The 16109-nt window shown below is 47.8% G+C and overlaps 1 protein-coding gene across 1 annotated transcript in view; it reads left to right on the forward strand.

Annotated features, from left to right (window-relative positions):
* The window catches only part of KSR2 (kinase suppressor of ras 2), a 403084-nt gene that overhangs the window by 330648 nt on the left and 56327 nt on the right, over positions 1-16109 (forward strand). The window contains exons 10-11 of the mRNA XM_046024145.1: positions 8067-8232; positions 15948-15989. Of these exons, the coding sequence (XP_045880101.1) occupies positions 8067-8232; positions 15948-15989 (208 nt within the window). The remainder of the gene's footprint in view (positions 1-8066; positions 8233-15947; positions 15990-16109) is intronic.

Below are 16109 nucleotides of genomic sequence, written 5' to 3' on the forward strand. Positions count from 1 at the left end.
CTTGCTCCATCTCTGACCTCCCTTTGCATGCCTCCTCACCAGAGCCCATATGTTCTCTCTCGAGCGCGCGATCACCCACCGTTTTTACTACTAGCTCTCAGTCATTCACCATCTGGTTCCTTGTGACATCATCTGAATGGTTGAGAGCTTGGCCTCTGAAGTCAGGCAAACCTTGCAGTCAACCTTGGCTTCTCCCCACGTACTAGCTGTGAGACTCTGGGCAAACTCGGTTTTCTCGGCCTCAGTTTTCCCATATGTGAAATGGGTGTATTCCAGTTATCTACTGCTATACAACAAAGCTTCTCAAACTTACTGGTGTACCAAAGCCTTTTAATGATGCTTGTGGAGTCTGAGGACCAGGAATTAGGACAGGGTACAGTGGGGATGGCTGGGCTCTGCTTCATGATGTTCAAGGATTCACCTGGGAAAACCCAAACAGCTGGGGGCTGGAATCTTCTAGAACAGAGATTGGCAAATTATGGCTTACAGGCCAAACCAGCCCAGCGCCTGCACCTGTTTTTGTGACTAGAGTTATCTTGGAATGAGCCATGCCCATATTGCCTGTGGCTGCTTTCACACCACAAGCTGGAATTGAGCGGTTCCAGCAGAGACCATGTGACTTACAAAGCCTAAAATATTTACCATTTGGCCATTTCACGGAAAAGTTTGCCAACCCCAGGTCTAGAGCCTGCTTCCAGAGTTTGGAATGGGATGCATCAGAGGCAGGTTTCAGCGGAGACTCAGTGGGAGCATCTATATGGGGACTCAGCTTATGGTCTGAACTTCCTCACAGTTTAGCAGCTGCAGGGTATCGGGTCTCCTACATGGCAGACGAGGGCCCAAAGAACAAGTGTTTTAGCCAACCGGGGCTTTTATAACCCAGCATTATAACAGCCAGCGCACTGTCTTGATTTGTCCCTAGCCAAGGGTTGGTATATACATGTATACACCATACTGATGAAGGCTCTCACGCTCCCACTCAGATTCAAGGGGAAGAGGCATAGATCCCACCTGTCAATAGGAGGAGTCCAAGGAATTTGAGGCCATGTGTTAAAATGTCCATGATGGGGTGCCTGGGTGGTTCCGTCGTTTAAGCATCTGCCTTCAGCTCAGGTCATGATCTCAGGGTCCTGGGTTGGAGCCCCACATCAGGCTTCCTGCTCAGCGGGGAGCCTGCTTCTCTCTCTCTTCCTCTCCCTCTGCCCTTCCCCCTGCTCATACTCACTCACACTCTCTCAAATAAATAAATAAAATCTTTAAAAAATAAAAAATAAAATGTCCATGGTGGCTAGGAGGAGGCCTGACCTCAGAGAGTTGTTTTGGGGGTGAAACGAGCAATCAACATAAAGACATTTAGTAAGGTTCCTGGCACATGCTAAGTGCCCAGGAAATTCTAGATAATATTATCAGATTCAGGATTGGGCTTCCAACCCAAACGTCAGGTGGGATCCCCTTCTTCTTTGTTATTTGCAAAGGATACATATAGGTCTCTAGAAGAAGGGATCCCCACCGGGGTTGCTCTGGGGACTCACATTGCTCAGCTCCTGAGAAGTAACTGTGCGTGTCTGTAACCCGTCCTTTTCTTTGTCACATCTTAGGGGGCAGGTTTCTCAGAGCCATCTCCAGACCTTCCCCTCTGGCTTTGCAGGCACCATGAGCCTCTCGATCAGATGGGACAGAAATGCAGGTCAGATAGATCAGTGACTACGACATCGTTCTGCTTGTCTGCCAGCAGGAGAATTTGATAAGAGAAATAAATTAGCCTCTATTTAGAAAGCAGCTTCGACTTGAAGGTGGGCAGGATCTATCGCAGAGCTGGGTTATTTTTTCCTCTCTTTCTCTTCTCACTGGCTTCACACAGATTCTTTTTGTCAGGCAATGATGTGGTTAGTGCAACAGATATCTGAGCCAATTTGGTCTGAAGACTTCCTTTTCATTGCTCTGTCTCCTCTCCTGTCTGGCTCAGTCAATCCAGGTTCACAAAAAGCCTAGCTTTTTCTCCCAGCAGAATAGTTAGAGTGTGCATTTTGGAGTCAGAAGGCCTGGGCTTGGAACTTTGTTTCTTCATTGACTAAGTGGTTATAACAAGCTCTCTCTGCCTTGGTTCCCCACCCCCTGCAATCCCCAATCCCTATTAAAGGGGCAGGATGATAGCAGGTGTGATTGGGATCGTGGAAATGATTAGATGCAATGGTATGTGTAAATTACTTCATCCAGCACTGGCTACTCAGGGCCTGGAATGGCTTGATGATGAAGAGGAGAGAATGAGGAGGGGGGAAGAGGAACAGAAGGAGGAGGAGGAAGAGGGAGGAAGAGAGGAAGCGGAGCAGGAGATGGCGGAGGAGCCAGAAGAGGAGGGGGAGAAACAGCAGCCTCTGCCAGCTCCTTGGGGGAGCAGGCTACAGCACTCGCGCTTCCACATCAAGGCATCCAAACCCCATCTGCAGTGGTGTCCAAGGCTGCAGGTCTGCCTGCTGCCATGATGCTATTTGGAGCAGCTGCACGCCGGCTTGCCCTTTCCAGCTGGTCTTGTGCTCGGGCCAGCTCCTTGGACCTACAGCAAGACCATGAATCATTGTTCTGTTCTCCCATCACGACCTTGACTCAGCTACTCTTTGTGGTCTGCTCCAGTCTGTTACTGTGGACTGGTTTCCTCATCCTCTACCTTCTTCTCTCTGTGTCTTTGCTTCAGCCACCATATAGTTCCTACTTCTCATAATCTTGGCTTATTTGTTTTCTGGCCTGTTGTGGCTCTTCTGTTCGCTTTGAACCTCATCTCCTCTCTGCCTGTGCTCCTAAATGCTGTTTGCCATTCTTCCTGTTGGCCAGCTCATCTTTTCATTCCATAGTATAGTCATGGGCTGGCTGCCATCTTGTTCTGACCTATGGTCCTGCATTGGGGGTGGGCTCTGAAGGTCACAAGACAAGTATGACTGTTTAGGACTGTCTGTTCGGCACCATCTACTGGGTTGAGGGTAGGGACAGTTTTCTTAGGAAAAGTCCATGAGAGAGGCTGTTATCATCACCACCATGTCCAGACCAGTGCACAACTGGGCAAAATGGGAACCGGAGAGATGAGCATGCTTCGGTTTGATTCCTGAGTCAACTGTGAATTTCTTGTGACTTGGCACAATATTGTGTTTCTGCTGCCGGGGTGGAGGTTAGGACCCGGGCCACCAACTCTCTGTGTGACTCCTGCTTTCCAGAATAAGGGGTTGGACTGGGAGGTCTCTGAAGGATGTTTCTGTACCTTAACTGTGCTCAGAAAGAGGAATTATGCCACTAGCCCTTCCCAGAATAATCTGGTAGAGTTTGGAATGCAACCTCTAGTTGCTGGTCCTATTGGGCCGTAGATCCGGGTCTGACCAGAAGAAGGAATTTCCCCTCCTGTTGTAGCAATTTGGCCAAGGAATGTGGGCACAGATGCAGTGCTCTTTTGGGATGATATTCTCTGTATTCACAACAGTCCTGAGCTACAAAGATGAGAAAGACCTAATTCCTACCCAAGGAGGTTTAGATAATTCCTTTCTCTATGAACACAATTCCTTCTCCCCTCCCTCCCTTATCTCACCTTCCAGTTCTCCTTCTTTCCCATTAACTCACTCATTCATATAACACTTATTGCTATCTCTTACGTTTTTATTCCTGTGCTAAGTTCTGCAGATTCAAAGATGAATAAGACACAGTCTAGTAAAATGAGATAGATTTTTTAAAAAGATTTTGTTCATTTATTTGACAGAGAGAGATCACAAGTAGGCAGAGAGGCAGGCAGAGAGAGGGGAAGCAGACTCCCCGCTGAGCAGAGAGCCTAATGCGGGGCTCGATCCCAGGACCCTGGGATCATGACCTGAGCTGAAGGCAGAGGCTTAACCCACTGAGCCACCCAGGCACTCCAAAATGAGATAGATCTTTTTCCTCCATCCCTCTCTCCTTCTCTTGATCCCTCCAACACCCCCTCTTTTCATTTCTTTCTTGTTTTCCTTCATTTTGGCTTCATTTCCTTCATTGTTGGTCCTTCCATTCAATGGAAGGACCACAGTGTGCCTGGTGTGTTTCTAAGTGCTAGCCTAGAGGATGAGACAAACAAGTAGGCTGAGAAGTGACTGTGTAGAAGCCAGAGCTGAAGCCGAGGGAGTAATGTGGAGCTAATACTAGGAGTGAATAATGGGCTTTACCTGGTAGAGCAGGGGTTGGGGGAACTTCTCAGTGGATGGAAGAGGTGAGCTCTGTCTTGTAGGCAAACTAGGGCTAGACAGATATTCCAAGCAGAAATAACAGCATGTCCCAAGCCTTGAAGATGTGAAGTGGCCTGGTTTGTGTTTAGGACTGTGAGCTCCTCATTTAGCAATAATGCAGTATCCCTTCCTGATGAGATAAGGTCAGTGGTGGCCTAGTAGAGAGTCAGGACTTCTCCTAACACCCATCATTAACGAGGCTTGTCCCCTGTCCTTGGTGTCAGAGGATTACATGGGGAGTAGTGATGAGGCACTCCTACTTCTCCCAAAAAGAGTGTATCAGTGGAGGCCTATGAAGGAGCTGGGATTCCCACTCTCATCCAGTAACAGGAGGAACCCTCCTGCTTTCAGGTGCCAACAGAGGCAGAGAGCCTAGGCATCTGCCATACTCAGCAGTAACAACACAGCACATGCCCTCTTCCCTTCTAGGTTAGTGTCACAGGAAGCCAGCTGAAGCCGAAGGTTTCAGTAAGACCCAGAGTCTCACAACGTAATACCCAGGTGTCCAGGCTTCACTGAAAAATCACTTGTCACACCAAGAGCCAGAAAGATCACAAACTGAATGAAAAAAGACAGTCAATAGATGAGAAGAGTAAGATTTTGGAATTAGCTGACAAAGATTGTTAGAGCAATCAAAAATGTTTTGATAAGTGATTATGAACAATCTTGAAACAAATGAAAAAAATAGGAAGTTGCTGCAAAGAAGTAGAAAGTCTCAGCAAATAAGTAGAAGTTATAAAGCAAGATCTATGAAAAATTTAGAACATATAACTAGGAAATTTATTCATTAACATTAAAAACTCAGTGGAGAGACTCGGTGACAGAATGGAGGAGCAGAGGAAAGAATACGTGAGCTTGAAGATAGAGCAATAGAAATTAGACAGTGGATTTTAACGAGTAGAGCCTCAGGGACCCTTTGGACAACAATAAAAGGTATAACATTGGTGTCATCAGAGTCCTGGAAGGAGAGGAGGAAGAGGTCAGGGCTGAAAAATTCTCCAAGAATTAATGGGCAAAAACTTCTCAAAATGGGCAAAAAAACATAAACCCTTGTTCCTACTTTTCTAATTCAGAAACTAATACACATACTATGTTCATGGATTGGAAGAACAACATAGTTAAGATATCAGTTCTCCTTAAAATCGATACCCGATTCCTATCAAAATCCCAGCAAGATTTTTTTAATCGATAAAGACAAGATTATCCTAAAAGTTATATGAAAAAGCAAAGGAACTTGAATAGCTAAAAAACAATTTTGGAAAAGAATGAAGTGGGAGGAATCAGTTTGCCTGATTTCAAGGCTCATTATATAGTTAACAATAATCAAGACCAAAGAGGATATACAGATGGCAAGTGAACACATGAAAAGATGTTCAAGATCATTAGCCATTAGGAAAATGCAAATTAAAACCACATTGAAGTATCATGACACTCCTATCAGAATGGCTAAAATAAAACATAGTGATAACACCAAACACTGGCTAGGAGGCAGAGAAAATCACTCATACATTGTTGGTATAAAATGGTGTAGCTGCTCCAAAGAACAGTATTTGCATTTTCTTTAAAAATTAAACATGCAATTATCATGCTGTCCAGAATTTGCACTCCTGGGTATTCATCTCAGAGAAATAAACACTGTTGTGCATACAAAACCTGTACACGAATGTTAACAGCAGCTTTATCCACAGTAGTCACAGAGGGGAAACAACCTAGCTGTCCTTCAGTGAGTGAACGGTTAAACTCGCTGGGATACATCCATGTCATGGAACACTGCTCAGAGTTAAAAGGAACAGACTATTGATACACTCAACAGCTTGGAGAAATCTCCAGAGAATTCTTCTGGGTGGAAAAAAGAAAAATCCAATCCAGAAAGGTTGCGTACTGTATGATTCCGCCTATATAGCGTTCTTGAAATGACAAAATAATAGAAATGGAGACCAGAGTAGTGGTGTCTTAAGGTTCGAGATGGGAGGGAAAGAGAGGGAAGTGGGGGTAGCCATGAAAGGACGATGTGAGGGATCCCCATGGTGGCGGAAATGTTCTGTTTCTTGGCTGTATCCATGCAATGTCTGCATTGGGATACTATGCTGTAATTTTACAAGACGGAATTATCAAAGAAAACCAGGTAAGGATGCGCGAGATCTCTGCTACTTCTTAAAACCGCCTGTGAATCTACAGGTATCCCAGATAAGACGTTTCATTGCAGATTGTGTCACCAACATAGTTGCTCCCATTTACGGACAGCCAAGGGCCTCGGCCCAATGCCAGGGGTGTCGGTGCATGGGTGAGCTCATCTGAACATAGCAGACCCAGCTGTGGGTGTTCTTAGCCCGTGTATAAGGGACGAGGAGAGGCTGAAGCTTACGGAAGTGAGCTTACTTGGAGGCAGCGGGAGTGAATGTGTTCTGGGAGGGTGACACACACAGTTCAGCCATCCGTTGGGCCACCAGACAGAGAGTGCCCCCTACCCCTTCCCCCGGCCCCCCCATGCAGGTTGGTGTTTATTATGCTGACTCTGGAGTTCGGCAGGTAAACATACCCCTTGTCAGATAACCGGCTTGCACAAAACCATCCTTAGGCACTGTAGCCCATCGGAGTGATGGACCTCAGTAACAAAGGGGACTAGGTGACTGGCGTCCTGTGAGGGGACAGGCATTGCCCCGGAGAACACTTAGTTCCTCCAGCTTTGAGAAGCAGGAATCACTTTTATGAGACGTTGAGGTTTGCTGGTACTCTCATTTTGCAGTGGGCAGAACTGAAGACCAGAGAGGTTAAGGGGTAGAGGTTAAGAGAGGTTAAGTCTGGGTTTGCCTGACTCAGCGGCATCTGCTGGGCTCAGTCTTCTGCGGTTGCCATAACAACTGACCACAAACTGGGGAGCTAGAACAACAAATATTTTTTTTCTCTCCCAGTTCTGGGGACCAGGAGTCTGAAATCAAGGTGTTAGTAGGGATGGTTCCTTTTGGAGGCTCTGAGTGAAAATCCATTCCATGCCTCTCTCCTAACCTCTGGTGGCTCTGGCCATCCTAGTCGTGGCTTGGCTTAGAGACGTGGCGTTGTGATCTCTACGTCTGTCTTCATGTGGGCTTTCCCTCTGTGCACGTCTCTCCTTTTCCATTTCTTACAGGGACACTTGACATTGGATTTAGGGTGCACCTTAATCCAGAATGATCTCCTCTTGAGATCTTTAATTACATCCGCAAAGACCTTTTTCCAAAGAAGGCCACATTCTGAGTTTCCCAAGGGGCAGGGCTTTTGGGGGACACTGCTCCCGATCGCCGCCCCGTCTCCCCCGCTGCCAGGGACCATTCTGAGGCTGTACACGTCGATTCTGTCCTCATGTTCACTTAGAGCCAGCTCGGGGTCCTGGAGAGGCAGCGGCGCCTCCAAATGAGATGTGAAGGAAGAAGCTGAAGGCTTGCTCTCGCGCCCTCTCTGGAGCTGTCAGGCTGTTGATTCTTTAATAAACACTCAGGAGGAGAGGTGTTGGGATGGGAAGAGCACTCTGGGCACCTCGGCGTGGGGCTTTCCCAAATCGAAAGGCACAGAGAACATGGCTGTCACCTACGTGCCTTTCATTACGTGGTAACCTTTCGCTCTGGAGTCCAGGCAGCGGGTGAGAAATTGATGCCAGGAACTGTTCCTTCCACAGCTGGATGCAAACTAGCTGGTGGGTGGGGATGATGAAGCTGGTGGGACGTGGGAAGGGTCTGGTGGCTAAGGGAAGCGGCTAAGGATGCCGGCGTGGGTTCCTTCCTGCTTGCCCACTCTCACTGCGGTGTCTCTGCTTCTCTGCCTCCCCCTGGTCCCTGCCCTGTTTTCTTTCTGCAGGACCACATCCCTGTCCCTTACCAGCCAGACTCCAGCAGCAATCCCTCATCTACAACATCCTCCACGCCCTCCTCGCCAGCACCGCCCCTCCCTCCCAGCGCCACGCCGCCTTCTCCCCTGCACCCTTCCCCGCAGTGCACGAGGCAGAAGAACTTCAGCCTGCCAGGTACCTCTGCACTGGGGATGTTGTGGTGGGAGGAAGGGTTGGGCTCGAACCAGAGCCGTGTCTGGGTCGGTCCATGCTTAAAGGCAAGGGGTTGAAGGCCTGCAGCTGAGTCTTCCCATAGGCAGGGCAATCACCACATTATTACCTTATTTGATCTTTAGGGTGGCCATGTAATAAGTCTTCTCGGCTCCATTTTACAGATGAGGATACTGAGGCTCAGAGAGGCCAAGGGACTTTTGGTCAACAGCAACCCAGTGTCTCCAGCTAGGTCAGTCATGGGGCTCTACTCAAGCTGGCAGTTGTCTCATGAGCTAAATGGCTTGAAATTGGCATCAGGATCCTGGGCTCACAGCTGAGCAGCATGCATTCGATGCAGCGCATTCAGACGGAGTCTTACTCCAGATGTCAGGATAGGGCTCGGAATGAATAGCTAGGGTCCTGGATTCAGTATCCGGTTCTGGGGGATATAGCTCAGGGGTAGAGCATTTGACTGCAGTATCCGGTTCTGCCGTGTTCATGCCATGTGACCTCTGACTTGAGCTTTCCCACCTCTGAAAGGATACAGATGGATGAGAGGATCCAGAAGGTTCTCCCAGTCCACAAATTCCAGGGCACCTTGCTGCTGACCTGAGACCGTGCATGGGACTATAAGATGCTAGAAAAGCCACTCATGAGATGTTTGGCTTCTTGGCCTCTTTCGTCATTAGACTTAAGGGATCTCTCTCTGCTCCGTTGGGCCAGATCTAAGAGTACGCTCACATCTTCTGAGGTCCAGCCCAGCTCACTACCTTTTCTAGGGCCCTAAGGACTTTCTAACTTGGCCGTATTTGCAGGAAGGAGGCTGGTGGGATGAGGCCTGGCTTGGCCAGTGGGAACCAGAATCTAGATCTCTGTTGTTCAATATGGTGCCCCCTAGCCACATGTGACTATTTAAACCAAAATGAATTAAAAGTAAATATAATTAAAGTTTAATTTTTCAGCCATATTGCCCACATTTTGATTACTCATTAGCCACTTGGGGCTGGTGGCTGCCATATTGGCCAGTGCAGAATACAGAATATTTTTATCATCACAGAAAGTTCCACTGGACAGTGCTGATCCAGAGGCTGATTTCCATTTGAGCCAGCGAGCTTCGTGCAGGGGGAGGAAATCCAGGTTCTCAGCCACGGGTCACACTTCCAAACCCAATCAGCCACGAGTGAATGGTGGGTAGGCAAAAGGGGGCCCACTCCCACACCCGAGGCAGCACCCTGATACCACTACTGATTTAGGGACAAGCTGTTGCCTGCCCACACTGTTCTGATCTGGGGCTATGTCCATAGGAATAAGGCACAATTGAAGTCTTGACAATATGGGGATTTTTTTTGTGAAGTTCAAGCCTGAGGCAGTCTTGTATCTGTCTGATGTGAAGGCTACTCAGTTGGCAGCCACCAAGGACTGTAATGTGAGCCAACGGCTGGAACCATCTCGGCGTGTGCTTCCCTGAGTCAATGAGGCCAAAACTGCCCACTATGTCCACAGGCTGGGGCTCCCACTGCCATCTCCGGGGTGGTCCATTTCCACTTCCCTGGAACGGGGTGAATGGAAGAAAGACCCTTTGACACTTCATGACCCCCCCCAAATCTGAGGGGAAGTGGGTCTGGGTGCTTTCTTAGGGCTGCTCGACCCCACCCCTGGTCACTGACTTTGGGGTACTGTCCTTGAAACTGTTTGCTGCTTGCTTAATGACCAGGGGCTGAGAAAGGACCTCTTAAGGGAGCAGCGTGTGTCCGAATGCCACAACTCTTTCTGCCCCTCAAAGACTCTGCTGGCATCTTTAGACAAGACACCTGGCTGACCAGGGGTGATCGCTGTCTCCCTGAGCTGCTTCATTCCTTCGGTTGGGTCCCCCAAGGCAGGGTCCTCGCTGATTGGCTACTCGCCTGCCCATGGATCGGCCCATCCTCTGGAGTGTCTCATAACTGACATCTGGGGAGTAGGCTGAGCAGTCCTCTGAGTGAAGGCACTTTAGTTAAGATTAGGAGCTCTGGGGCTGGGCTGCTTGGGGTTCAAATGCCTGCTCTGTTACTTCATACCTGCATCTTGCCAAGCAGTCAGTTACCACTCTGAGCCTCTGTTTCCTCCTCCGTAAAATGGGGATAATAATAGTTATCTACTTCACAGAATCATTGAAGGACTAAACCTGTCATACACATACAGAGCGGAGCAGAGTGCCTGTCTCACTGAAGATCTTAACAAATGCTGGGGCGCCCCGGTGGCTCAGTTGGTTGAGCACCTGACTCTTGATTTTGGCTCAGGTTGTGATCTCAGGGTCGTGAGATCGAGCCCCACATCAGGTTCACGCTGGGCATGGAGCCTGCTTAAGATTCTCCCTCTCCCTCTACCCCTCCTCTGCTCTCTCTCAAAAAAGAAAAAAAAAAGACAAAGCAACCAAAAAAGACCATGGCTACCATTTTTGGCCTTTCCCACCATCACTGCTAATTCATACGGGCCTAATCAGAATTCTGGAAATAAAGATGAAATCCTCATATATCCCGGTGTTAGAAGTAGGAATTGAATTCAATCTCCCGAGAAGGTAATTTTGCATTGTCTATCAAAGTTTTGTATGTACATTCCTTGGACCAGCAATATCACTTCTAAGACTTTATATACAGATTATATTTGTGTAGGGCACAGGGATCAGTGCATAAGGATTTCATTTCAGTATGGAAAATCTGGACTGAACCCAAGAGGGGAATCAATGATTACAATCAAGAGGGGAACGGTTGATACGCTGTAATATTCCTGCGTAACCAAATAGCCAGCCGCCCTTAAAAAGAATGGAGGGGCTCCTTATAGATATCCTGACATGAAAGATATCCACAATATCGTTTCAGTGGGAAAATAAGTGATTTGCAAAGCAGTTGGTGTAATAACATCCTTCGTATTCTAAAATAATTACATACAGGTGTGTATGTATGTTTATATGTGTGTGTATATACTTGTGTATTTGTATATGCACCAAAAAGGTCTGCAAGAATTTCACTTGGCAGCTGTTTCTAAGAAGAGGAGTTTTGTTTTATGCATTGCTACAATGTGTAGATACCAAGGAGCATGCTCCGGTTTTTATAACTGGATGGTAATAATAAAATACAATATGGAAATGGTGAGCAAAATAGGACCTTCCAGATGAGCAGCCGGATCTTCTCCCTTGACTTAGGAGGTTGACTTAGGAGGCAAAATTTCCTCAGGATGACGAGTGCCTGTCCTGTTCATATAAGACCCTAGTCACTGTCACACTCTCAACTGTGAGCCTTTGCTGATGGGAAAGCTGCTTTGACCATGGTTCCCTGCCAGCTGTTGAGTTTTCTAAAGACTATTCCAGGTAATGCTTGGCATAACCAGTCCCCAGCATTGACTGATCTAGGACGTTCTTTTCTAAAAGGGCCCATGGGGTTAATAGGCATTTGGCTCCCTCGTTAACCCTCCCCTCACACTGCATTCACCCATCTTTTTCCATAACACATATTTACTGAGCATCTACTATGTACCAGTACTGTACAAGGCACTAGGTATGAAGCTGTACACACACCAGCCGTGCCCTTTATGAGTTTACAGTGGCTGCTGTGATAAATCACCCCAAGCTTAGTGGCTTAAAACAGCCCAAACGTATTATCTTATAGTGATAGAAGTCACGAGTCCAAAGTCGCTTTCACAGGGCTAAACATCAAGGTGTCCACAGGGCTGGCTTCTCCTGGGGGGTGACTAGGAGAGAATCCACCTCCTTGCCTTTTCCCAGCCTGGAGGAGGACAAATTTAGGTTGAAGAGTCAGAGGGGGCTGAGTTCCAAAGATGGGGGAGAGTTGACCGGGTGGAGGGAAGGGAACATGTGCAAAGGCCCTGCCCCTGGAAAGAGCTGAAAAAATGTCCCAATGACTGAGTGCCATGAGTGAGGGAAAAATGGCACCAGGTAGGCCTCAGGGCTGCAGGGAGGAGGTCTGGCCGGGCCTTCCAAGGCATGGCAGGAATCTGGGTTTTATTTAAATCTGAATTTTATTTAAAAGGTGTAGGCAGGAGATGACTTATCCTCCCTTCTTCCTTGTAGATCCTTCTTGAAAACCATTCAGGCTGCTTTTGGGGAGGCCTTAGGGAAGGAGGGTAGGAAGGAGGGCTGCAGAGTAGAGGTGACTTCAAAGTAGTCTGCTTATGTCTCTGGCCTTGGGCCGCCTGAATCTTCCCGGTTCCCCTGAGTCCTCTTCCATTCCAGAGAACGGGAGCCGCTCAGCTTTCCTGAACAGACCACTTGGGTTCATCAGCTTCCCGTTGGAATCACTCCTCACTGGTGCCTGTTGTTGGCAAGGAAAGGGCCCATGGCCACGCCTTGACTCCTTTCTGGCCACTGTCTCCTTTTCGGTCATCAGGAACAAGCTGTTCTCCGGCACACAGAGGGGTCGAGGACGGGGCTGGCCATGCGCTTGGAGGCATTTGCCGGCGTCCCTCTGCCTGACACCTGTCCCTTTTCAGAGCAGTGTCTCCTCTCCCTCCCCCAGCTGCTGCTCTGTGAAAGAATGTAACTGCCAGCTAGCCTTTTCTGCAGACACTGAATCCCCCATCCCCGCTGGGGAGAGAAGAGATCAGCTAAGCCTCTTGAGAACTCCGGGTAGTTTTTCCTTTTTAATTTTAGCCCCTTGTTGACAGGGTGCAATGAAAAAACAACAACAACTAAGTTATCTAACAGAAGAAGGTCGTTGAAATCACGGAGGTTGGTTCTCTTTTAAAGCTCTGCTGTGTGACTTCGAATGAGTTGCTTCCCTTCCCGGGCACCTCATTTTCCAGAATTAGAAAATGCATCCGTTTGGATTCCAACTATCTGTGATATTTGGGGATCGCTGCGCTAGAAGAGAGCTGATTAATTCCACAAACATGAGTCGTGCGCCCATTGGTGCAAGGGCCCTCGGGATCCTAAAATGCCAACACTTGCTCTCTGTCCTGGGGGAGTTTATAAATCAGTTCCAACCTCAGGGGCAACTAATGACTTTGCTGTCTGAAACAGATTTTCTCTTAATTATAAATCATTCTTGTCTGTTTATTAAGAGAGCTTAGAAAGATATTGGCTTAACCCCGGCTGCTAATGCTTACTCAGAACTACTGTGCACTCTGATCTCATGTAACGATAATCTCAGCCCTGGGAGGGAAAGACTGTTATTATCTCCATTTTACACACATGGAAACTGAGGCTCAGGAGAGAGTTGCTCAAGCTTTTACAAACAGCCAAAGGAAGAGCCAGGATTCGACCCTTTAGGATCAGCCTCCTAGTCTCGCTGTCCAGCTCATCTTTGCTTGGAACTTGAAGTCAGCCAACTTTTTTCTATCATGAGCCTAACAGGAATAGTTTAGACTTTATGGGCCAGATCGTTGCAAATACTCAACTACGACATTGTAGCGTGACAGCGGCGAGAGGCAGCATGTAAATGAATGAAGGCGAGACCCTGTTCCAGTAGAACTTTATGAACAAAAACAGGTGACGGTCCAGACGTGGCCCGGGGGCCATGGTTTGTCAACCCCCCGCCCCAGTCTCTGATCCACTCCGCGAGTTCTTGGTGAGTCAACGTGCACGTCATATGTTGTCCCCGCACGTAATGAAATTATTTCTGGAAGCCTGTTCACCAGTTCAGACTGCTATCTGACCCCATTCCTGCTCACTTCCTCTGCCTGGGGAGCTGAAACTCTGTGTGACCTCCCCAATGCCCGTGATACCCTTGCCCCACCTGCTCCAGCTCCCCCCCCCCCGCCCCCGCCGCCCCCATCCCACTGGAGTAACTGGTAACATCAGAAATCTCGGGGATATCCGGAACAGCTGGTCTCTGGTGAATGAACCGGAAGCGAAATGAATTGTAGGTGAGTCAGCAGCAAAGTTGAAGAAATTTCTTTTATCCCTAAATTTAGAGATCAACTCATGCTCATGGTGGGCCGAATAATGGTACCCCAAAGATGGCTATGCTCTAATCCCAGAATCCGTGACTATGGTACTTTCTGTGTGACTTGTCTTTGCAGATGTGATTAAGTTAAGGATCCTGAGTTGAGTTAAATTAAGGTGGGATTATCCAGATGGAACCACAGCGGGACTTATAAGAGGGAGATGAGAAGGTCAGAGTCGGTAGGAAGTGATGTCAGAGACTGAAACGATGGGCTCTGGGCCAAGAAATGCGGGCTCTAACAGCTGGAAAAGGCAAGGAATGGATTTTCCTCTGGAGCTTCCAGAAAGAACCAGCCCTGCCGACACATTGATTTTAGCCCCTTAGGACTCATTCCACACTTCTCATACCTCGAGAATTATAAGAAGGTCAACGTGTTGTTTTAGGTCACCAAGCGTGTGCTAATTTGACACGGCAGCAGCAGGAGCACTCGTACAATGCTCAATGCAGGACATTTGGAAAACACGGGAAATGCATACTTTTCCACTTCTATTGAAATGTACTTGACGTATAACATTGTCTAAGTTGAAGGCACACAGCATAATGATTTGATACGTGTAGGAGGTTGCAAAATGGGCACCAGTCTTTTTACCCTCCATCTCCAACACACAGCTACAAATTTTTCTCTTCGTGATGAGAACTTGCAAGACCTATGCTCTCAGCCACTTCCAAATATATGAAGCAGTGTTCTCAACTGTAGTCCCCGTGATGCACGTTATATCCCCTGGACTTACTTGTCTTATCACTTGAAGTTTGTGCCTTTTTGACCACCTTCAGCCAGTCCCCTAACCCATCTGGTTCTGTTTCTGTGAATATGGTTTTGTCAAATTCTACATATTAAGTATTAATATTACAGTATTTGTGTTTCTCTGTCTGACTTATTTCACTCAGCACAGTGCCCTGGAGGTCCATGCATGTGGTTGCTAATGGCAGGATTTCCTTCTTTTTTATGGCTGAATAGTATTCCATTGTATGTACATATGTAAATATACAGGATGTGTGTGTGTGTGTGTGTGTGTGTGTGTGTGTGTGTGTGTGTGTACACACCATTGGCGTTTTCCATTCATCCGTCAGGGGACATCTGGGTTGCTTCCATGTCTTGGCTTCTATAAATAATCCCGCAATGAACATGGGAGGGCAGATATCTCTCCAGGATAGCGGTTTTATTTGCTTCAGACATATTCTGAGACGTGGGTTTGCTGGGAGCTGCCGTAGTTCTATTTTTAATTGTTTGAGGACCTTCTAGACCGTTCTCCACAAAGGCTGCACCAGTTTGCATTCCCACCAACGGTGCTCCACGCTCTTCCCTTTCTCCACACCCTTGCCAGCACCTCTCTTATCTTTTGGAGAGTAGACATCTTAACAGGTGTGAGACATAGCTCGTTGTGTCATAAAGGATTTTTGTAAAGCCTCTCGAATCACTCTGGCTAAGGGAAAAAACTGATGTTTTAGATTATGGCTTGACAAAGACTTTCTCTTGTGTGTATGCGTGTCCCTACGTGGTTAACAAAAATGGGTTTGTGCCCTGGTGACTCTCCGAGGTGAGACGCTCTGTTTCTAGGGAGCTGCAGTGGGGAGGTTGGCTTGGATGTATAGAGCTCTGGGTCTTCTATACATGCCCTCAGTCCCCTGTGATTTAGGGTGTCTGCAGAAATCTGGGAACCCTCTAGGATGGGCAGAGAACCCACACCGTGGCTGCGGGAGCCTGATTTCTTATTTGAAGGGACAGCACTGACTTTGGTATTTTCCTTCCTCTGCAAGCGTCCCACTACTACAAATACAAGCAGCAGTTCATCTTCCCAGGTGAGTCCACGGGCTCGCGGGCGAGCAGACCCTCGGAGGGGCATGCATTGCTGGAATGGGTGAAGGCAAGGGTTGTCGGGGGGCAGTGAGCTCAAAGAGGGCAGCAGTGGAAACACCAGC

Source organism: Meles meles, chromosome 12 (genome assembly GCF_922984935.1).
Source record: "Meles meles chromosome 12, mMelMel3.1 paternal haplotype, whole genome shotgun sequence".
Taxonomy (NCBI): Eukaryota; Metazoa; Chordata; class Mammalia; order Carnivora; family Mustelidae; genus Meles; species Meles meles.